The 24987-nt window shown below is 41.1% G+C and overlaps 1 protein-coding gene across 1 annotated transcript in view; it reads right to left on the bottom strand.

The window, feature by feature from the left end:
- LOC124545096 (carnitine O-palmitoyltransferase 1, liver isoform-like) overlaps positions 1-24987 on the bottom strand; it is a 149532-nt gene that overhangs the window by 46509 nt on the left and 78036 nt on the right. The window contains exons 2-3 of the mRNA XM_047123912.1: positions 14058-14195; positions 7166-7302 (exon numbers count right to left, since the gene is read on the bottom strand). Coding sequence (XP_046979868.1) covers positions 7166-7302; positions 14058-14177 — 257 coding nt within the window. The 5' untranslated portion in view covers positions 14178-14195. The remainder of the gene's footprint in view (positions 1-7165; positions 7303-14057; positions 14196-24987) is intronic.

The following is a 24987-nucleotide window of genomic DNA, read 5'->3' as shown; positions in this document are numbered from 1 at the left end:
GTTCCAGTATTTCTAAGGAATCCAAACTGATCTTCCCCGAGGTCAGCTTCTACCAGTTTTTCCATTCGTCTGTAAAGAATTCGCGTTAGTATTTTGCATTAGTGACTTATTAAACTGATTGATCGGTAATTTTCACATATGTCAACACCTGCTTTCTTTGGGATTGGACACAGACACAGACCATAATGAAATGGAATGGATGAGAATGTCAAATAGCCATGCAAAACGAATTTCATTAACTTAGATGCCAAAGTTTCTAGAGAAGATAGTTTTACGTTGATGTTTACATATAATTTCTGCACTCACTCATGTTGTGCTAAAAGATTTGTCTTGTTTGCAAGTAATACATTTTCTCTATCACATGAACGTCGATGCTCTGAAAATATTTGGACATCGCCTTTTGTTAAGTCCCAAATCGTGTAACACGGCGAAGGCAGCGGCGAACGGCTGTCACCGGTCGGCAGCACGCAAGTAGATGGAATTGATAAGATACTGTTACTGGAACTTGCAGGACTCATCTGTGGGAGGTAGGGAGTAGGAGCTAATTTCACAACAAAATTACAATTATTGGTAAAAAGAAACACCCAGTGTAGCCATGCAGGACAGAGGTGATAAACCAACACTTGGATCTGAGTTCCTTGAATGTGCATATATGTTTCCTGTTACTTAAAATACAGACGTTTGACACATGCATTTAAGATTTAATTTCCTTGATTATGCATACCCTGAAGAAGACATTCCTTCTCAAGATCTTAAACAAGGAAATGTGGAAAACGAAATATGATGCTTATTTCAACAAGACGGCACTTATATACCTTTCTTCCAGTTGGAACAGTTTCAAACACGTCTAGCACTGGTGGGAACGTGGAGACTAGACATTTAAAGTGAGATAAGAAAATTACTTCAATGGACATGTTCAGATTCTTTCCCACCACCATTTGCTGATTCAGCAAGAAGGTTTGGAAGTACTTAGAAGTATTCGAAACAATTCAGTTAACTCAGCAGGAAGGGGCGGGGGGGGGGGGGGGGTATAAAAACAGAGTTACCACTTGATGCTTGGTACTGATGTGCCATTATAGCCAACATCCTTGTCCAATGCTTTTTCTTTCAAGGACACGTGTACACGTGTGCAAATCTCCAAAAAAATATTAATATGACGTATACATTAGTATTAACAATGTTACATCTTGCACCTATTGATTACTTGCTGTAACTTACCCATGTTTTTATTTTTATTTTTGCCGCTGAGTGCTGCAGTTTCTGCTGGCAGCTGGAGAAAGCAGTGACTGTAGTCCACAGAAAAATAGATACGTTCACAACGAAATGCAACTCGTGTGGCAATCCTCTACAAAAAGAAAAATGTAAATCTTTCATCTTTCAACTACTGATTCTGCTTCTTCGCGAAACATTTCTGTTGATGGGAATTTGTTATGCATGTTTCAGAGTTGCGTTCCTTTTGACCGTTTCCAGTCCATTCAGACATTGCCATATATATAAATGCTATTATGATGTCTTTCCCAAATCAGCCTAATTTCTGTAACTCAAAGATGCTGTTTTCTTATCCAATATTGCAGAATCTGCAACAGCGGCTGACGTCTAGCACTCGATCGGTACAGCGGTTGGAGATCAGCAGTGGCTGTTGTCCAGTACCCGGCCGAAGAAGAAGACTAACGGAGACCACTGATGGACAGGTTTCTCGGTAGGCAGAACATCATGCACATTATTATCGACTTTGAAACTAACCCAGTAACATTATTGTATTTGTATCAGGTTCGCACTAATGGATGAACCAACGCCTAAACAAAATTAGATGCAATCAATGATCTTGCATGGCTCGCTATTGAGTCCATATTTCAATATGAAAAGGAACGAGCATGTAAGAGGACTGTGGTAGGGAAGGCGAATGGTCGACTTCAGTTTACTGGAAGAATTTTAGGGAAGTGTGGTGTAAAGGAGACAGCATGTAGGACACTGGTGTGACTTATCCTTGAATTCCGCTCCAGGGTTTGGGATCCGTACTAGGTCGGACTGAAGGAGGACATCGAAGCAGTTCAGAGGCGGGCTGCTATATTTGTTATCGGTAGGTTCGAACAACACTTAAGTGGTACGGAGATACTTCGGGAAATCAAGTGGCAATCTCTGGAGGAGAGGCGACGTTCTTTTCGAGGAACACTATTGAGAAAACTTAGAGAACCGACATTTGAAGCTGTTTGCCGAATTATTCTCACATACGTTGCGCGTAAGGACCATGAAGATAAGATACGAGGAATTAGGGCCCATACGGAGGCATATAGATAGTAGTTTTTCCCTAACTCTGTTTGCGAGTGGAACAGAAAGAGAAATGACTAGTAGTGGTATAGGGTACCCTCCGCCACGCACCGTACTGTGGCTTGCGGAGTATCTATGTAGAAGTATGTAGAAGTAGAATATGTACTAGTCTGATATATAATAGTGGTAGCTTTAAAGAGCCTAGACGTTTCTTGCATGCCTGTTATTACGTTTTTCAGAACAGAGTCCGTCTACTTAACGAACATCTTAAAATCAAATTTTTGCTAGAATGCAAATTTCTGTTTTCCAAATCAGGCGAAGAAAAACAATCGTATCTCAATACAAAGAATGTGTGTTTAATGCCATCCAAATTGCACATCGATGGTACTCTACTAAAGTTACTGACAAGCTGTTAAAGAAACTTGTGACTTTTCGAGAGGCGTATTAGCGTTGAAAGAAATAGCTCAGCTGCACGTTAATGTAAAGTTTCTTATGCAAAGCTGAACAAAAAACCGCACAAGGTCACAGCAGATAAACATGCAGTAATAAATGTCAACTCAAAACACAGTGCTTGTTTTATATAATCAGTTCTAGAAGTTTTATATTCTGTAAATAACCATGTAGGTCTTGAAGCGAAATATTGGCCACATGTGAACAAATTAAACTCTGTTAATACACCGTTCCCTCTAGAACTGGAACAAGTTCACATTTTCCAAAAGCAGAATGAGTATGCCTCTGTTAATGTCTACAGCAACCATCATTCAGATTATAATTGGATGGTTTGTAAATGACAAGAGGGATGAGAAAAAAATTCAAGTTATACCACTTTATGTTACAATGCACCATTGCAAGAAACATACAAATCTGTTGATGTTGCAGGTTCCTATTACAAAAAGCAACCAAATGAAGTTATCTTTTGTAATTTATGCTGATACAGATGTACATTAGAACAAGTTACTACTTGCAGTCATAGTAGTAACTGTGGCTCATATTCTGATGAAATACGTTTAACTATAGCCTATTACAACTGTAGTATTCAGAGTTTAAATCGTTTAGAGGTTGCGGTTGCATGAAATTGTTTACTGAACAACTGTATTCAATGGCTGAGAACGTGAAAGAGTTTTCATTGCAAAATAAGAGGATGGAAGTAGGTCCCAAAGAGGAATTAGCGTTTTACTCGGCAGTTTTTTTGCCAACATATTTGCCAGGAACCATTTAAAGAAGGAGATATTAAACGTAGGGACCACTGCCATTTCACTGGTGCATATCCAGGTATAGCACATGCCAGGTGTAATGTACTCTACTGATCTCTCTATACAGTTCTAGTCACATTCCAAAATCTGAAGAATTACGACAGACATTCCTTCATCGTAAACATATGTGAACAAACGACAATGTATGGTGACAAAGAAGTTAAATCATGTTCGTGTTTCTCTGCGGCATCGAATAGGGACAAATATAAATCATTTGTTAAGGGTACTGCAGTACTGCACCAAGAGAGGCACTGTAATTTTAAATTTAGAATTATCAGTTCACTGAGTTTTTTTATGTGCTCATTCAAAAATGAGCAACATACCTGTAATCAGATGAACTCAAGATAATGAGGACGTGTTTCTCCGATAATTTGTCCGCAGCTCGTGGTCGTGCGGTCGCGTTCTCGCTTCCCACGCCCGGGTTCCCGGGTTCGATTCCGACTTTGATAAAGGTCGGATTGTAACCTATCGCGATTGCGGTTTATCGTATCGCGACATTGCTGCTCGCGTTGGTCGAGATCCAATGACTGGTAGCAGAATATGGAATCGGTGGGTTCAGGAGGGTAACACGGAACGCCGTGCTGGATCCCAACGGCCTCGTGTCACTAGCAGTCGAGATGACAGGCATCTTACCCGCATGGGTGTAACGGATCGTCCAGCCACGTCTCGATCCCTGAGTCAACAGATGGGGACGTTTGCAAGACAACAACCATCTGCACGAACAGTTCGACGACGTTTGCAGCAGCATGGACTGGGGTCAGGGATTTTCTCTGCCTCGTGATGACTGGGTGTTGTGTGCTGTCCTTAGGTTAGTTAGGTTTAAGTAGTTCTAAGTTCTAGGGGACTGATGACCATAGATGTTAAGTCCCATAGTGCTCAGAGCCATTTTTTTCTCTGATAATCTACTCTTTAATCTAGTTAATCAGAAGGGAATTTATCCATATGACAATATGAGTAATGAATCGGTTTCACTGGAAGATTAATTAGTTTCAACTGAAAAACTTATTAGCAGGAGAAAAGATAACAGGAGATGAGTAGCTAAGACGCAATATGCGGAATGCATTCAAGTCTACAACACCTGAAAACTATGCTGTCTTATATTTGAAAACCAACGTGCTACTTCTTGCTGATGTGTTCCAAAACTTTTACAGTCTATGTCTTTAAAACTATGATTTGGATCATGTGCATTACATTGCTGCACTTGGCTTGTCATTGGATGCTCTGTTGCAAATTGCTAAAGTAGAAAAAAAAAATGTTCAAATGTGTGTGAAATCTTATGGGACTCAACTGCTAAGGTCATCAGTCCCTAAGCTTACACACTACGTAACCTAAAGTATCCTAAGGACAAACAGACACACCCATGCCCGAGGGAGGACTCGAACCTCCACCGGGACCAGCCGCACAGTCCATGACTGCAGCGCCTGAGACCGCTCGGCTAATCACGCGGGGTGCTGAAGTAGAATTGCAGCTGTTACCTATATCGCACAACACCACTCTGATAAAAGAGGCATAAGAGATGGTATTGTCCATTGTTCTTAGAGGCATGCTGTTTCAAAAACAGATTCATGGCTAGTTATGATGATAAAATTGGTGAATCTTACATTATACATCAACATATGAGTAGCCATTACAGCTGGACTATGTTACAGTAGCTTTCAGTGTCCAATACTGTATGGATTTCTCCTGAGAGTGTTGAAACTTTTGATGTGGAAGAAAACATACCAGACGATTCTGACACAGGATACATTTAAGAAGTGGCTCGAATTAGCAGAGAATATTCGCAACTTTCTTTGAGAGTACCTTTACGTCGAGATAAACGTCAGCAGTAGCATCCAAACCCATGAATTAATTTCGACCTTGTATGATAAGGAAAACTATGTTATTCACTACAAAAATGTGAAACAATATATTCGACATAAATTGGTTTTAAATGTATTCACAGAATTTTATCATTTATATAAGTCCCTTGAAGCAAGTCTTACACTGAAGTTAATGCACAAAAACATATGAAAGCAAACAATGACTTCGAAAAAACTTTTTTCGAACTGAGAAATAAAAATTTCTTTAGAAAAACCACGCAAAATGTGCAAATCATGCAGGACACAACAATAGCTACAGCTGGAAAGGTGGATTGGAGCAACTACATTAATTTCCAAATCAATTTTTCACAGGAGTGTAATTTTTAACGAAAATTTAGTTGGCACTGAATTGTACATGCTTAATGTACTCTTTTAAATGTGCATTGCATTAGGAATTGCTACTTTGTATATTCTGAAAACCTTCTTATTGACTTTCGTTACGGGTATATATTAATCAAGTTTCCGGCAAATCATGTAAAACTACGCAGCACAAACATCACTAGCTTAATTTATCACGTTAAAACTCTAACATTTACGAGGATACAGGAATGATATCCGTACAAGGTCTGATACTTCGGCTTTCCCTGTAAATAACGGATAGTATGTTCCACTTGCGGACATAAGATATGTGGAAATAATAATTGACGAACTGAGTGGTGAAGTTATTACCGAATTCGTTACTCTACAAGCAAAGATTTATGCGCTCGAGGCTGAGTCTGGACGCGTATTGCAGAGCGAACGAGTAGGTAAAACGCTGTCCTATTAATGGGTTAAACGTAGATGTTTACAGTCAACGTGTGTTGGATTCGGAAGTTAAAAAAACTCTGGGATACGTTATTCAATCAAAGCACGATGTAATTTCTGCTATTAAACAACACTAACCAGGCTTATCTGCACAGGACCATAAACCTTTTATGCTTCCAGATAAGGTGAATACATTGGCTCCGGTTACTACGATCTGAAAAATTATGATTATGATTGATTTTATTGTAAATTATTTAAAGAGTTGAAAAATGTAGAAAAACGTAAAAAGTGTGTGTGTGTTTGTGACTTTCATTAATAATGAAGCTTGGGTACTTACACTTCTTTGCAAAGAGCCCAAAAAAATTCAGTTCCATACTTTTTTGAACAAGGCCCAACAACTTTAGATCGACTTTTTTTTAACATGGAGCATAATTTAGGTTTGTGTGTGTGTGTGTGTGTGTGTGTGTGTGTGTGTGTGTGTGTGTGTGCGCGCGCTGAATGGAGACAACTTATGCAATTCAGAGGCAAGTATCTATCAACATGCTTACTAACAATTATCTTTGACCATGGCACCATTTTATGCAATTCAGAGGCAAATATCTTTGTACTTGGCGCCCTTTTTACGCAGTTCGAATGAAGTAATTTGACAGCTATATTGTGACTGGCTGGCTCATTTTAATATCCGTGGTGACTGGATATGGGGAGGGGGGGTGGGGAAGAGGGAGGACATGAATTGCAGCGTGATGGTAACGACCTCATTGATAAGTCTGATGAATCATTGATAAGAGTAATAACGTGACTGACAAGGATGGTGTAGCCTGTGTGTCATGGATAAGGCACTGAGCTGCTCACGTGACGTCACAAATGTAAACGAATTGGCCCAGAGTCTCCACGGATACATACTGTCTATTATCGAGAAAGGATGTATGTAACTTATATTGTCGCTGAATTTATTTTATTATAGCATCAGCACATGTTCCAATAATGCAACATGCCACAACACTTAACAGCTACAGTTAATGCTAGATATGTAGGCATTACCTTTCAATATGAGTGACTGCTCCATCAACCATCTGCGGTATTACTCCAACATCTGACATATACAAGGCGACGGTGACGGCACAGGCAGCTACAGCACTTCGTAAGGAAAAGGGATAAATCCTGCACTTCAGGTTGTTCTGGAAACCAGACAAAAAAACGAACTCGTGAAAAATATCAACTGGAAGTTTATTTATCAAATATAAATTTGAGATATTGCAAACAACGATCATACTTCCTTCAGCTCAAACTTCTAGTTCCACGCAGAAAATAAAAATAAAAATATAACTATTACACCACTATTACACCACCGTCTAAACATATTAAAAACAAGTTGAATTCTGGAGCATGCAATACATCTGTAAAAAACGATATTTTTAAGCTGTTAAGTTTTTCGTACGTTCTTACTGTTTCGACCTGCTTTGTTAAAATAAGCACGTTGTAATTTCCAAACACTACCTACGGTCACTAAGGACATAGTATTGAAATCAAATAGCAGATATTTCAGTTAATGTAGGTTTTGTGCATTGGTTTCCTGAAATGTGAAAGAACTGTTAACATTGCAACTAATGCCTGGAAATACACGCATTTTCTGGTTAACATTTCACAAGTTTCCATTTTATACTCCCTGAACATCATAAGGCTTGAGGTACCAGAGAGAATACTCCGACATATCCGTACAAGCCAGTGCGTGTGCCTCATGGTTGTGCTCCATGTAAATATCTTTTGCTGCGACCACTGTGAAGGTCTGAAACAAGAGGTGTCAGTTTGCTCATCTGCATTTACGGTGGAGCGAAGACGATTGATGTTTATCCGCTTCCACGCTTAACAAGTGGCTCTGAGCACTATGCGACTCAACTTCTGAGGTCATCAGTCGCCTAGAACTTAGAACTAATTAAACCTAACTAACCTAAGGACATCACACACATCCATGCCCGAGGCAGGATTCGAACCTGCGACCGTAGCGGTCACGCGGTTCCAGACTGAAGCGCCTTTAACCGCCCACGCTTAACAGCATCTGGTATTTACGCCTTCTGGATGATAGGTAAGCACACGCTCAACGGTGATAGATACCTTAGTAAAAACTTGTTCTTTCAGCTTTTTCAGCCGTTTCATAAGATATAATAGCTTTCACCTAGCAACATTACCTAGAGTTAACCTTTACCGGGCCCGCAACCGCTCTGATGTAGATTGGATAAGCATGACAACAAACGCGTCACTTTTCCTGTTTTGCTTGCTCCCTACCTGCTCGCCAGCCTTTTTAGTCCTAGCGATAAGTAGGCCGTTAAGAGAACAGGTTTGGTATCGCCCTTGCCCAGCATAGCACTCAACAGCCTTGCTCGGTTATTCCAGTCTCGAAAATCTACCTTTAATTACGTCTCCGTTCATATAAAAGCTTTAGGTTGGATTCCAGATTACATCGCAGGATATTTTCTAGTAGTCTCTTTAGCTAATTTTCTGTACAGGTATAGTCTTTTATTCACAAAAGTCTTCATCGCATTTGGTATATAATTTTGTTATCAAGTTCACTAGAGGCGATCAAGGCATTTGAGAATAATAATAATAATAATAATAATAACAACAACCCGTGTGCCTCAACGGTCTGGTGCAAGTCCTTCGACTGGACGCCAGTTCGACGACTAGCGTGTCAGTTACCTACTACAGTAATCCTACTGGGGAAAGGGCACCTACAGATAACATGGAATCGGAGTCACGTGTTGTTCCCAATGAATCTTCACATAAATGAGATGTGATAGCTAAGTTAAAGGCAGTGCCCCGAAACACGCTATCACGCTTTACCTAACATTGGTTCGCCCACTGTTAGAGTATGCGGCCGTGGTCTGGGGGAAAGCCCCAGATGCTCACATTGTGACTCTGCAGCGGATACAGAACCGCGCCCTGAAGACTGCTATGTATCTTCCGAGGCGCTTCTCGACGCGCCAACTTCACGAGGACACCGGGATCCTGCCTCTCCGAGACAGGTTTCGCGCCATCGCCAGGAAGTTCTACGAGAAGACGGGACGCTCCCGCAACCGTCTCATCCGTGGACTGGGCCAACAACCTCATCACAGGCCAACCACGCGTTGGCCTGACCTGCTGAGGGATTAAGTTTTGCTAATCCATCAACAGAGTATGTCTTTCTCTTTTTTCAGGTTACACCAGCTAGGACCAATCAACAAGAGTGGTAATATATCTTTCTCTCTTTTACAGGAACCGCAGAAATGACAAATTTTGTCTAAACTGCACCACCTCGAGCCAAGGATAGGCTCGTCTTTTCAACGTCAGCGTCAAGTTAAAGGCAGACTGATACATCCCACTGTGAGTTAACGAGCTTCCCGCTCTCATTTAAATATGTGGGTGAAAGAGTCAGCCTTCAGTACGAACCCTGTCGTCCAGGACTGTGTGCCACAAAGAGCGCAGATTCGCCTCGAGGTGCGAAAATTCACAGGCGTCTATTATGCTGAATGAGGCCTAAGTGCTGTAGTGTGCGAGTGAGACAGATCAGAACCTACGTCATAGGGAAATCCCGTAGAAGCCGTTTGTGGCCAGGGAGATGTAGCAGTGTTAAATATGACGGACCGAAGATCGGCTATAAAGGGAAACATATATGAAAACTATTTAACCCTGTATTAATGCAGGGAATGACGCCTGAATCCACAGTAATTTTAATCTACCATCCTCCATAAATTTTCATGGTGATCGCAATAAAACTTAAATATTGATCATATCTATAATAGTTTAGGATTTACTGTTAAAGTGAAATTCACAAGTTTTGTAACAAAGTCATGAAGGCTAAAATCTGAACGCTTCGGTCGATCTTGACGATCGACATTTCATATAGAAGCGCATCATTAAAAAGACAAAGGTTGTAAATATCAACTCTGTAACTTTATTTGTTTAAAAGATATAGCAAATTTAAATTATCTGTATTTTCAGTTAAGCATCAGATCATCATTTCCTCTTCACAAAACACACTGGACGATGACAACATGACACCTTATTGAATCATTAGGTAATAGGATGTTTGTCGTAAAGTTTAGTGCATAGTAGTTACTTTTGTTCTTTATTTATTTATCAGAAAGCACATTGGTGCAAGGCAGCTGGCCATGGCATTCAAAGCTAGGAAGGAAATTGTATTGGTTTTATGTAAAAGAATTTAACGTTTATTATGTAATGGATATTATTGTTACTTTATTTATAACGAGAATGTGGTCAAGCTTTGATTATTTAAATATGTTAAAATATAAAATAATGTATAATAAGCTGTAGCCAATCAGATGGACGGCTTCAGGAAAGGGAACTGCACTAGTCAGTTGAGCAACGATGTTCGGCACGCCGGAGACGCGGTCGGGGACGGGCAGAACGGCAGTGCGGTGCAGACGCAAAAGCGGACAGTTCTGGGTTGGGTTGTTTGGGGAAGGAGACCAGACAGCGAGGTCATCGGTCTCATCAGATTAGGGAAGGATGGGGAAGGAAGTCGGCCGTGCCCTTTCAGAGGAACCATCCCGGCATTTGCCTGGAGTGATTTAGGGAAATTACGGAAAACCTAAATCAGGATGGCCGGAAGCGGGATTGAACCGTCGTCCTCCCGAATGCGAGTCCAGTGTCTAACCACTGCGCCACCTCGCTAGGTGGACAGTTCTGGTCTAGACACCAAAGGTACAGTGCTGGTGGAGACGCGAAAGCGGACTGTCGGGTCTTTAGATAGCTAGGAAGTGAAACGACTTAGAAAATTTCGCATTTAACTTTTCGCGTAAATAACGAGGTGGAGTGTTGGATTTGTGTTACGCGATGAGACTGTGAATAGTCGAACTATATCAAATGGATATAGTGTAATACTAATTCTAAATACGACTACTGTCGCTATTAGTTTGCTTTCTGAATAAACATTATTCTAACAAAATCGCAACTGTGTGGGCTGTATCATTTATGGGTCGTTAATTTAGCTCCCGACGTTATTATTACTGTTTTTATATGTTACATTAAACATTCAATTTCGCAAACTTGCCATCAGCCAGACAGTTTAACCAAAGGGTCATAAGTGTCTAACTTAGGACGTGTAAAGCGACACGTGCGGTTCAACCCCTAGACGAGTTTGAGCCAAGACATTTCGACGAAGAGGAACCGCATGTAAGACCGAACATCTTCGGGATGTTAGCTCGAACCACGGTCCCACCGTAATTCGATCACGCGACCTTTGTTTCCAGGCACGCGCTTTATCGATAGACTACCAGGCCAGAAATTGGCAAATAAAAGAATGTGTTTCAAATAGATTGCTTGCTTCAGCCTGACGACGTCAAATTTAATTGAACTTATCGTGTATTCCAGCTACTCTACCAACGTTCTTAACCTCAGTGCTTCCTATCCAATCACAACTGATCGTTTCGGTTTGTAGTACCCAGCTGTAAAAATCGTGTATCAGCATGAACACATCGTCGAGGCAAACGACTACCCAATTCATCTGAGTTTCAAGAGCTACTCTGGCTCTATGATCAACCTAGGCGATATTCTAAAGGTCGCTACAAACGGCGGCGTAAAACGTAAACTCTCAGAAAGAGCAACAACACCCTTTTCAGTCAGTGAAATAGACTGAAAACAATGGTCGTTTTGTCTCTTCAAAGTTTCCACATGTCGTGTAATTAGTGTAATTTTCCGACATTGAGGATGATTTTTTTTTCAGACCGTTGTCACGACATTCCTTCAGTTAAACACGTAATTACGGGCACGCAAAATAAGAAACGCAGAACTCGTCATTCCTTTTCTGTGCCGTATATCATCAAAACCGTATCACAATCAGGCTTAAGGAATCGCATGCATCTAAAATGTTTCTCCTTTACTGTGTTCTCATATTTCTTGCTCTCTGACATATATGCTCCGATTAGCATCGGGTCAATGAAGACTTCATCTCTTCAACATTTTTTTTCTTTTTCTCACTTGTGATTTCCTCCACTAGAAACTAAATCATGTATTTCAAAACCCATCGGCTGGCATCGATTTACTGGTATGATTTACCCGTGCAAGAAATTTGTTATATTCAGCAGGACTACAACGTTTCGACGGTTCTACATTTCATCCAGCTCGCGACAGTAATGGTTCCACCATTCTCCGTTCTCTGTACCAAAGACATTTCACTCAAAAACAAGGAAATTGTAGAAATTTTTCTAGAGATACTCAGTGTCTTCCATTCATAAAATATTACTGGTTGGTTCAATATTTTGTTCATCTGGAGTCTAAACCTACTTTTCAGAGAATGTAGCTAGCGCGATTCCCAGCTTGGATCAACGCACACTGACTTCTGTCCGATGTGATATGCCTGCTGTGAACAATGCTTGGAAATATCAAATTCTACGTGATGGTTATTTCATAGGCTTGTCTTCACATTTTCGGTGGCTGGGATAAACTTCTTGCACTGGATTCCACCTAATGACGAGACGGTCTGATTTCTTAAAGCATACAAAACCTGCTCAATTGGTCTGGATGGTCTTGTTCGTTAGTACTGTTTCTTCCCTGGATCTAGTCAATGTCTTCAGCATATATCACTTGAGTGATGTTCCAATTTGATTGACCGAATGATCCCTGTTGAATGTTCCTTTCGTATTCGTTTCTTTGATTTTTTTTGTTGCGCTTATGTCCGTTTTTGACTGACTCCACACATATCAGCCAATACTTCGCTCTGATTCCGATTACAAGCTGTTCCACCTATTTAACAGTCTTATCATCCGATTACAGCTATTTCTCTTTGTGTGCATTATCTAGGTTTAAAATAGTGCCACTTATGAACGCTACCAGAGTTTAGTGTTTGTTGATTACATTTTGATGATGAGTGAAAATACGACTTCGCACGAAGTTAACAGATCTGCAGGTTTTGGAGCCGACAAGTATTCACCTAACCTCTATGGTCTCTGCCTTAGAGGGAAACTAACTTCCTTAAATTAAATTAGTTCTCGAACGACCGACTGTTTTTTCGTTTCCCGTAATATCCTGCTCAAAGTTATTTGAAAAAGAAAAAGTTATTTCGTACCGAGTTTTCCACAGCCCTGAGATTTTACGCCAACAAAATATTCATACAGAACAGCATGGCATTCCTGCAGTAGAGCAAATGCCTGACAAATGAAGTATGAAACGTGTTAAAACTGCTAGGCTCCATCTATCGGCGACATCTGCGCTTCGTGTAACGATGGCTAACACCAAATGATAATGCTAACTATTTCAAAAAATAATATCCTCCATCACCGGTATTTTGAAGAGGGAAACCCGATAATACCTACAGTAGACAACATTGTTGCTATTATTTGGTGTCGAGGAATGGACATCTTACAGAAGTCTGTGTTCTTACAGGCGAAGTGCTAATTTATCTCAGTGGATACTGGGAAAAGGATCACCGTCACTTGGACGAAGGGATCGTCACCATAAAAGAATTTTTAAAGAGAATTAAACTATAAATCTCAAACTGAACGATATGCAAAGCATTTTAAATGCCTTCTTCCAAAGTAGGGTCCTAGTTAGTGAACTACTGCGTCATCCTCATCGTTTCCTGCTGTCCAGCACAGCGACAGTACATCTCAATACAGTGTTTATAGCAGAGAAATTCCTATTATAAATTTTACATACAGGTTCATAAAAAAGAAAAGTTGTTGTGGGGAAACGCTGGTCATTAGTGAGGATCTAACGAATGTTCTAAACGTAGAAACTTAGGAAAAGTTATTCATTGCCATAGCGCTTACCCGTTGCATATTCATATTGCTATTTAAGTAAATAGTAAAAAAAATCTTTCATGGTCTTAGGAAATGAAATAACAGCAAATAAGAAAGCTGTTGTAAAGAAATATATCTGTGGATACTAATAATATGATTCAGATAAATGCAAAAATCAGAGTGCAACGGCTAAGATTTACCTTCAAGATCGTGAAGTGAGGTCTCCGTAAAAGATTGCTTGACGTCAGTCTTTTAATGAACTTCATGTGGTAGTCGCCCAGGAAGGTGGCAGGTGGACCCAGAGAATCAGTCGACGACATCCTGATTCCAGTGAAAGTCTGTAAAATAGAAAAGATCATAAACTTATTTGCGGAATGATAACTCGCGAGCGCTCATATTGACTTCTGTTATGATAATGCAAAAGTTTCCCTCGAAGTCACTAGAGTTCTGACACATATGATTGGGAAACTTTTATGTTATATCGAAAAAGTTGTAATAGCTGCGTTGTAGAAGCTATCAGTATTATCGGACGATATTGCGTTTTTAAGTTGAGCTATAACTAAAGTAAGAGTACGGACAAAATAGTCTACAACATGAATACCTAGTATTGTAACTGCTCTGTAGTGAAACCACATTAGGGATTCTCCTTTAGTAGCTAAATACTGCTAATCAGTGAACAGTAAAATTTGTGTTGATAAATTAATAATTATACATCAAGCAAACAACGATACTTTTAGGAAAATGGTCGACTGTTCAAACACAAGATCATTTTTGTTACGAAACAGTTCTAAGAACCCGCGCTTGGGAAGGGGTGAGAAGAAGAGCAGGAAGGGGAACTATTGGTGACTTTCGTAGAAAGAAAAAAAGTAAAAAGATTAGATAGAAAAAAACTGAGTTTCAGTTCTCTTTCAACAGTCAACTGCAATTTTTTTCAATATTTATTATAAAATTTTTGTTGTGAAGTAAAGAAAGCCAGGGATATGTTTTTAAAGCAATAAATTGTATTTTATGAATGGGTAAACGAAGACCGCTCAATAATGTTACATGAAAGAAATGTTAATGTCACAGTTAGGCTATGACTCAATAGCAAACACTTTTCGATGCTAGAATGATTTTTTCACTCTACAGCGGAGTGTGCGCTGGTATGAAACTTCCTGGCAGTTTAAAACTGTGTGCCGGACCGAGGCTAGGGACCTTTGCCTTTCGCGGGCAAGTGCTCTACCAACTGAGCTCGGGACCTTTGCCGTACTGCAAGGTTCGCAGGAGAGCTTTTGTGAAGTTTGGAAGGTAGAAGACGAGGTACTGGTAGAAGTACAGCGGTGAGGACGGGGCGTGAGTCGTGCTTGGGTAGCTCAGACGGTAGAGCACTTGCCCGCGAAAGACAACGACCCCGAGTTCGGGTCTCGGTCCGGCACACAGTTTTAATCTGCCAGGAAGTTTCACTTTTCGATGCTTTTACCAAATGTCAAACTATTTATTTTATAAGCGAAAGAATTACAAAATAAGATTCAGAATCTCAGACCAAAGATAGTGATATTACTGTCTGCTTGCCTTTTCCTCTGTGCACTGAAAGCCATATTCCGATGTTCGGCGCAGAGTACTCACTTCTTCTACCGCTATCGTTTGGCCCATTTCCTCTTCTGGTCGTGAATTGTGTCTATAGTTTCTCTCTAACAAAGATATCGTTCGATAGTTTTGGTACTTTAGATAAATGTAGTAAATAGTAAGATTACCATTCGTACTGGTAACATTGGTGGGAAAAGAAACGTAAATGAATGAGTGAGACAGGAACGGGAGCTGATGACTTCTCCTTGTTATTTGTCTGTTTGTTTCTTTTTCACATAATTAGAACCGCAAATCGTTCAATGCAGGCTACTGTGTATTTTATATAGGTAAAAAATGAAAATTGCATTTTACAAGTAATCAAAAATTAGATGCTTGCGTAGCTTCCGCGCTTTCATGTAACAAAAAACAATCAATTTTGATGCAAGTACAGTTTGCATGTATAAACACAAAAGTCTATATAATTAGTGTGGAGCTACGTAGAACAAAAATTTTCCGTAGATTACGCGGTGCATCATATATCCACACTCAGTATCTAGACGGTTCACTGCTACTGATTTCTAGGAGAATCTAGTTAAACACTGATCGCATACGCAGACAAAGCGATCGAAATGTGGTAACGCATCTTAAGGCCAAAACTGGAATTGGAATTTATAATAAATAGTCTGTGGCGCAAATGTTGTCATTTGTAGTACCTCTGTCCCGTATAATATCTATTTATACGTATTGCAGTAATGTTGAGCTCTTATGCACGAAGTAACTATCAGACCAAAATCTTGATTGTGCTTCAGAGACATAGAAGTCTTCATATATTCTAACTATTCGTTAATAGTCTTTTATATACGAGGTCCAGAGCCGCTATAAATTTCTCAAGCGAAGTCATTTTCCCAATTAGGCTGTTTTTATTTTACAAATAATCGCTTTGTTTCGAGATTTAGTTATTATTTCAAAAATGAAAACAGCCTACGCGAGAAAATGACTTCCCTCCAGGAATTTTTCATCGACTGAAAAATTAGTTCATAGGTTTGAATCTGCAAAGCAACATAACTTGTAAACGATTCCATTGAAGAAATACTTTGCTCTTTTAAATACTCCATTGGCTATTAAAATTGCATAACCAAGAGAGTGGTAAGCAACGTATGGCAAATTGGCATTAAGTGTACTACATTTTTTATATGCGCGTGATCAGCATTTCAGTTTCCAATTTGAAGAGTTGATCCACACGTGGAGCACCCTCGCCTTCTTCATGACAATACCAGACCACACTTGACAGCCGTGACATCCGCAACACTGATGTCTTAGTGGCCTCTAGAGACTGCAGCTCACTGTTCCAAGACACTGCAGCTAGCGTTGGTCGGGATCCGCGACTGTCGTTCGGATATGGAATCGGTGGGTTGAGAGGAACGGCATTGAATGCCATGCAGTATGTGAACGACCCCGAGAGACTAGGGCCAGAGAGGGCAGAAGTATTGTCGCTAGGACGTACAGAAAAAAAAAAAAACGTAAATTAGTTACAAAATTCGGCGTGCATTCACTTTATTCAACATGTAAACATCGCTACAGATATGCGGATTTAGGTTATGACATATTCGATATGCCTACCATCCTTGCCCTTGCCAATGATGTGGCACAGACGAATGGCGAAATTCTGCATGATCCGCTGTAGTGTCGGAACATCGATGCTGTGGATGACCTCCTGAATGGCTGTGTTCAGCTCAGCAATGGTTTTGGGGTTATTGCTGTATACCTCGTCTTTAATATAGCCCCACAGAAAGGAGTCGCATGTGTTCAGATCCGGAGAATATGGTGGCCAATCGAGGCCCAAGCCTTAGGCCTCTGCGTACCCCAGAGCCAGAATGCGCTCCCCATAGTGCTCCTCCAGGACGTCAAACACTCTATTATTTCGATGGACTCGAGCTCCATCTTGCATGAACCACATCTTGTCGAAATCAGAGTCACTTTGGATAATTTTGATGAAATCTTCTTCCAAAACCTTCACATACCGTTTGGTAGTCACTATGCTATCAACAAATATTGCAGCGATTATTGCGTGACTGGACACTGCACACCACACAGTCACCTGTTGAGGGTGAAGAGACTTCTCGATCGCGAAATGCGGATTCTCAGTATCCCAACTGCGCCAATTTTGCTTTTTGGCGAGCCCATCCAAATGAAGTGGGCTTCGTCGCTAAACCAAACCATACAAGCACATAGTAATTCCCATCATGCCCTGCGGCCAGCCGTGCAGTTTGAACGTCCTAACGCAAACTGCTCAGATCTAATGGACGATAGTGCCTTATGATAACCACGATGTAGTCATTTTCTCTTTTAATTTGGCTTTTGATCCTAAAGCAAAATCATCGGTTTCGAATCTTGGCTGTCATGTGCGTACGTGGGGGTGGACAAAAATATGGAAATACGAAAATGACAACACACTACCAGGCCTAAGACGGTGTAAGAAACCCGTTGGCATTGAAAACAGCTACCATTCGTCTGGGAATGGATAAATACAGGCCCTGCATGGTTTTAAAGGGAATCTGGCATCACTCTTCCTCCAAAATAGTGATCACGCACCTTTCTCTCTAAAGTAGCTCACAAAGGCTTAATGGTACTTAGATATGGTGAACGTGGTGGGCACAAGAGATGCGACAATTCACAAAAACCAGTACTGCCTTTTTGGAAGACAGCATCACCATTGGGTAACAAACGTTACAGTATGCAATGGACCTGATCAGCCAACATCATCATCCCTTGGTAATAATTCGGTCATGCAGAGTAACCATGAGGACCATGGAATACTGCAGTATGGCTGCCCAAATCATTACCGTACCCCTACCATGTTTTACTCTCGAGTGAAAACTGGGCCAGAAGTTGACAACAGTGTAAAACAAAACTCGTTTTATGGTTTCGGCATCACGATTCCCTATTACAAGCATCTGCATCACAGATGAGTAGTTTTGGAATTCCACTTTTCCCACAATTCTCTGCTTATGGAGCTTTTGCAGCCGTCGTCCCGTTATTTTTCGTCGCAGTCCTCTTTAATCAGACTCCGTCACCGTCACTCAACAGACATTCGTCCACGTTATAAGTCAGCGGATGATATGCTTCCGCTTTCCCTGTGCGCGGTATAAATCTACGACACAATTCCTCTTGAAACACCAGACATTTCGGCTACATTGGTTACGGAAGCATGCAGCATACGAGAACCAACAACTTGATGATGTTCGAATTCATTTAACTCACTCGCAACTGCACAGAACACTGTTCTGACTATGACTGACACTTGCACCGTGTTGAGGACATTGCGCAGGTGCCGTCCGTGGTCAAACACAACAGCGCTACGTGCAGGCTTGGCTAGTATCGGCACTTATGTTCAAGGATGAATTTCTCGCTATGTTTCCGTATATTTGTCCGAGCCCTGTAGTTGTAGTTCAGAGTGTGTTTATTTGTTTCAGTATACAGTCTCATTTCTTAATATAACATCTTCAGGAACTCATATGAAAGTACGTATTACATTTATATCTAGTATCTAAGTCTATACATATTCTGCGTAAGCCACTGTACAGTGCATGGCGGAGGTTACAACGGTCCAATGTTATTAATTTTGTTTCCTATCACATTCGAGAACTCAGCGAGGGAAAACCGACAGTCTACGCGCGTCTATATGCGCCATAATTTCTCTTACTATTTTTCCCTTTATTCCTACGAGAGATATATGTTGCTGACAGAATGGTCACACAGTCATCTTCGAACATAGGTTGTCTAAATTTAAGCAACAGAGTTTCGCGAGAACCAAGTCGTCTTTCTTCCAAGGACTGCACTTTCAGATTCTCGGGAAAAACCGTTACAGTTTCGTATGATTTATGCCGAATAGTTACGATCCTAGCAGCGCGTCTCTGAATTCTTGCAATGTTCGTTGTCATGTCTACTAGATTAGGACTCCAAACACTGGAACAACACTATAGAATCGGTCGCACTAGCGTCTTGTATGCCATTTCCTTTACTGATGCACTGCATTTTTCCAAAACCCTTGCAACATAACCAAGTCTTTCATTCGCCTTTCCTGACACTTGTTCTACGTGATCGCCCCATTTCGTATGTCTTCTTAGTATTACGCCTAAATATTTATGCGCTGTAACATGCTCAATGCTTTCTCGTTGTTAACGGCATTATGCTGCATTTACCACGTTTAAAGAGAGCTGTCATTCATCACAGGCACTGGAAATTTAGTCTGAGGCTTTCTGGAGTTCATTTCGATCGTCCAATGAGGCTACTTCCCTGTACGCCGGTCTCTGTAGCCGAGCGGTTCTAGGCACTTCAGTCCGGAACCGCGCTGCTGCTACGGTTGCAGGTTCGAATCCTGCCTCGGGCATGGATGTGTGTGAAGTCCTTAGGTTAGTTATGTTTAAGTAGTTCTAAGTTCTACGGGACTGATGACTTCAGATGGTAAATCCCATAGTGGTCAGAGCCATTTTGAACTTCCCTGTACACAACGGCATCCGTCAGCGAACAATACTATAGTGCAGCTGATCCTTGTGTGACGAAAGGTTTATGTATATTGGACACGTTACAGTTCCAGTTGCGGTTTCTTGCCGGCCGGAGTGGCCGTGCGGTTCTAGGCGCTACAGTCTGGAACCGAGTGACCGCTACGGTCGCAGGTTCGAATCCTGCCTCGGGCATGGATGTGTGTGATGTCCTTAGGTTAGTTAGGTTTAATTAGTTCTAAGTTATAGGCGACTGATGACCTCAGAAGTTAAGTCGCATAGTGCTCAGAGCCATTTGAACCATTTTTGTGGTTTCTTCAGACATGACCGATGAAGTGTCTCTGTGGTGAGGTCACACGAAGTAACGGCACCTTTGAATCGCACAAGCACACTCTGTCCAGGACAGGTTCACGATGCCTTCATTGAGAGACAGAAGCTGCCTTCAGACCATGGAGTCCTCCATTTCTTGTTTTATCATTTTATTTACTTCTGTTACTCTTTATCGTGCAGTCGAGAGATTAGCCCAGTGTCCAGGAAAAAGTTTAAAAAGAAACCGATAATCGAACAGCGGTTTTGTTCCCTAAGGTGCTGTCACCCCGCCAGTAGCAGTTGTGATGCTCCACTGTGCGCAGCGGACGTGTTTGGCGTGTTACGGCAACCGCCGGCGCCTGAAGCGCGCATATGTCACCGACTTTCGCCCGCCGTGCCCCTGGCAACCACCAGAAGTGGCCCAGTGGCAATGCCCAAGGACGGGCCGCTGCTCAGCCGAGGCGTGCGCTGCCTCGCCGATCGCCTCCGCGCCGCCGGCCAACTGGTGTCAGCGCACTTGCGACACTCGCCGCTACCAGCACCGGTCGTTACCTGGCGCAAGTGTTGCGGCCGGACCACTCGTCAGCCGTCTGGACACCGGCAGGCGAAGGAGTGTTCTGCTCGCTTGACACGGGTATAAGAACCAGAGGGGCCACAGACCTCGACAACGATCGACTGGGAACCCAATCTCACTGGTAACATACCATTCCTGCCTGCACCCATCGGCTAGTCCTTGGCTATTTCGATGCTAGAGTCTGTTTCGGATATTCAGTGGTGCGGGCTTTTGTGCAGCCTAGACATAATGGGTTGAAATTTATTTATTTATTTTGAGTCATTAGTCTTCAGACGGATTTGATGCTGCCCGGCACGAATTTCTCTCCTGTTCCAACCTCTTCATCTCAGAGTAACCCTTCCAACCTATGTCCTCAACTATAGTTGAGATTTCTGTAGCCCTTCTAAGTGGGTTGTCGTCGGGGCTTACTATGATAGCTAAAGGGCTAGTGACTTCCTCATTGTGACAGGTGTTCTTCCACAACCTCTCGGACATAAACTTTGAAAAGATCTGGTAGGAGTAGATCTGTACTGGAGAGTATTATTGGTGGAAGTAAGAAATGGCCAATGGAAATGCTCGGATTCTATCACTAGGGTTTAAAGGGCAAAACGTTAAAACAAATTTCGTGGAGCAGTTTGGGATTCGTAAAATTGACCAGCGATACTCGCATGTAGCAGGCAAGCTGTGCTGAAGCAGGTGTTTCGAACTGTATTTCCGAAGTAGGTAGTCAGAGACCCTTATTGATCAACTAAGTTACATTTGAAATATGGAAAGTATATAGGAATTCGGAGGTACGTTTCTGAGTGTAGGTGTAGAATTGTGCCCGAGTCATTTCTCACTTTCTAGGTGACTGTTGCGGTTTGGCGAGTGTACACGTCCTCAATGGGCAAAGGTTCAGATTACTCTGCCGAGACATTATCTAGCTGGATGTGGTGACGCATGAACGATACAAACTTTACTGGGTCTAAATCAAGCCAATAAACTACATTTGTCACTATGAAAATTTTATGTGTGATGCTTTGCGTTAATTTGGACCTATTATTGAATTATCATGTTTTGTCTAGAGTGACACTCGACGCATGTTGCTAGAAAACCCGCTGGAAGCGGTGTATTACATATTCTAGTCTAGAGGTACCAACTCGGAATCTTTCTGAATGTAATCACACTGTTACACCGCATTTGTCAGCAGTACAGAACTAGTGAGAAGCTTAAACCTGCCGCATGGGTCAGAGTCTGGCGACCCGAATTTCGATTGATTTCACATTTCCATTTCAGCTGAGGATTAATCTGGGTCTGCCAATAATTGATTCCGAGTAAATCTACCACCTGCTGAAATAAGTAAACCAACTGAAACAGATAGAGTTTTTTATTTGTACGACATCAGAGTCCCTCGATTAGTGTCTAATCAGAGAGACGAGTGAGGGCCTGAAAACAATCGATTTCAAGTACCTGCGAATCGTGTTCAGTCTGACGCTGTCCGCTCGGTACATAGTGACGATGTACCACGTGTTTTACAATAAACAGTGATCTGAAAATTTCATTTTACAATGTTACTTCTTATTTAAGACAACATTTCCCGCTACCAAAATCTTTTCATATACTCAGTCTTAAGCTGAGCGTGAAGCTTTTCAAGAACTGATTCTCACTGGCAGTTGCTTCAATTTATACAGGGTGGAGAAAAGCAACGTGACGATAAGGTCGGAGCAAGGTAGGGTATTTAGACTCGAGCAAAAGTTTCCGAATAACAAGAAATCGGAAATGAACCGTTGTGGAATTGTCTTATTACAGTACCCAATCAGCAACGAGCTTATGGATATTTGTCCAGTTAGTGAAAGTGTTTGGGTCAGCTGCTGTGCAGTTCTGTCTGACCAAGTTTCTGCTTACTGATCTACATTACTTATTACATTAAAAGTTCACTCGTCCTCCCCGTACATTAGCAAAAATTCAGATATATGGGAATTATATATCTGTTCAACGGCAATGCACCTTACAGTACCACTATAGACTATCTTACTGCAGCGCTGTTTCTGCAGTACAACTTATTATTTTGACAAAACAATGTAATCGCAGAACGGTTAGGGTAGGTGGTTTAACGGTCATAGAGAATTCACGTCTATCGTAGCAATCCATGGATGTGTGTTCACTGAAACCATTATCTGCAGCTATTTTAGTCAGTAACTGCTGACATTAGAGTAACAGGCATTAGAAGGGATAACTTAGTTTAAATGCACACACCACTGCGTGCTTGACGCTGATTGGTTGTCGTTTTCTGGACATAGTTTCACAACAGTGCATTTGCGGCCAATGTTTGTTTCGCAAATTCTGCTAGATTCCACACCCTCTACCCTGCTCTTATCTTTTTATTATGTTGTTTTCTCCCCCAGTCCGTATATGTGTGATAGGCAATACGTGCCTTTTTACATTGGATGCCTTTTTCTTAGTCTCACTGTAAGCGCAATCGAGGTATAAGCTTCAGGTAAATGACCAACCAGCAACAAGTCGTTTAGGTTTAAGTTCCCTAAACCATTCCAATCGAATACTGGAATGACTCCTATAAAAGGACTAGGCCGATTCACTCATTCTTGCGAGTTCGAGGTGAGTTTCTAACGACTAGGGAACGAAGTTTTATGTAAATAAAAATTTCTTGCTTTAAGGTGGAAAACTGTAACTGAGACAGAAATTCCCGAACTAGCACACTTCAATCGTATATGATATTCTATTTCACATAAAATACATATTCATGTAATATTTTATGTAAATAAATATTTTAAATGATGTTGCTAAAAACCCATAATTTATGACTTTTGTTTATTATAATTTTTAAATTCAAAATAAAATCTCGTGCACTGTCATATTATGAGAATGCAGTTTGAATGAACTTCATTCGTATACGTATTGAGTAGTGAGTGACCTCCACTACACGTGCTGCCTCGCTATCTGAAAGGGGAATCCCTCATTTATGATGTGGGCGGCTGACACAATGTACACAACGGTCTTCAGTCATTGCCCTCTTCTTGTTTAAAGTAGAGCGTTCATGCAGTTCGGTATCTTAAGTGAAGAGACTGGCGATATAATCTCGAAAGCAGAGTCAAGTTTTGCTCTCGTTTGCAACAATATGCTGCTGAATCTAATGGCTTCTTTGCAAGTGAGGAAAGAATTCTGTTCCCTCAAAAATGTGGGATGTCAGTAAATGCAGACCAGCGATATCGGGCCTTGCGGAATTTAGCAGATAGTGAACAAAGACAAGTTCTTTTTGGTGCAGCAGCTTCCTCTTTACATACCCTAGTTTCGAAAGTTCCATATATTACGCAGATTTATGCAACATTTCTCTTTTGTGTAATATTCTTTTACACAAACTGAGTAGTTCGGGGCTCAGAAATTTTCTTAGGAAAGGCACAAATTTTGAAACACATTAAGAAAACTGCATTTGCCCGCCTGTTACGAAGAAATGCTAAGAAAGTTTGGAGCAGAATATGAAAAAAAATAGGTGAGCATTGTTGAATCACCAGAATCTAGCGATAGGAAAATGGGAAATGTGATAAGTGTGCTAGAAAATGATAAAATACTTTCTAAGCTGTGTTTTCTATTAGCATGTAAAGAAACATCAGCATCAAATCACGTAACAATGACTAGCTTATTGAATGAATTCTTGAGTTGTTATGGCGGAATGAAGTGTAATTTGATAGTGTTTTACTCTTCCTAACGGATGCTGCTCCACATATACGAAGAAGGCAGCCAAAGGCCTTTCTAAAGCTTCCCACACATAATATACATAGCTTGTATGGTACATGGTTCACACAGACTACATGAGCAGATGCGTACATTGGATCCTAAAGTGTGCAAATTGATCAAAAATGGCAAAAAGGCGTTTGTGAAAGCACCAACAAGAACTGATTCGTCTAGAGCAAAAACTTCAGATCTCGTACTTCCACCTAGACCCATAGTTTTCCGCTAAGGGACTTGGTTGAAAGCAGCAGTGTATTATGCAAACAATTTTTAAAAATTTAAATCGCTGATTGATAAAGTAAAGGCTGACGCTTCTTCATCTGAAATTCTTCAGAACTTATTCAACGACAGTACATTGACAAATTCTTTACATATCTGCAAAATTTGAGTTTTTTGTTTCATTCTGTCAAAAACTTAAAAACATCAATGAATTTGTTATTAACTGAGAGAGTTAATAAAGTCTACGACATTGAGAAAAAACTCACTCGAAGGTCC

This window comes from Schistocerca americana, chromosome 1 (assembly GCF_021461395.2).
Source record: "Schistocerca americana isolate TAMUIC-IGC-003095 chromosome 1, iqSchAmer2.1, whole genome shotgun sequence".
NCBI lineage: Eukaryota > Metazoa > Arthropoda > Insecta > Orthoptera > Acrididae > Schistocerca > Schistocerca americana.
Note: the sequence above shows the minus strand (reverse complement) of the source record. Positions and strands in the feature narration are given on the sequence as shown.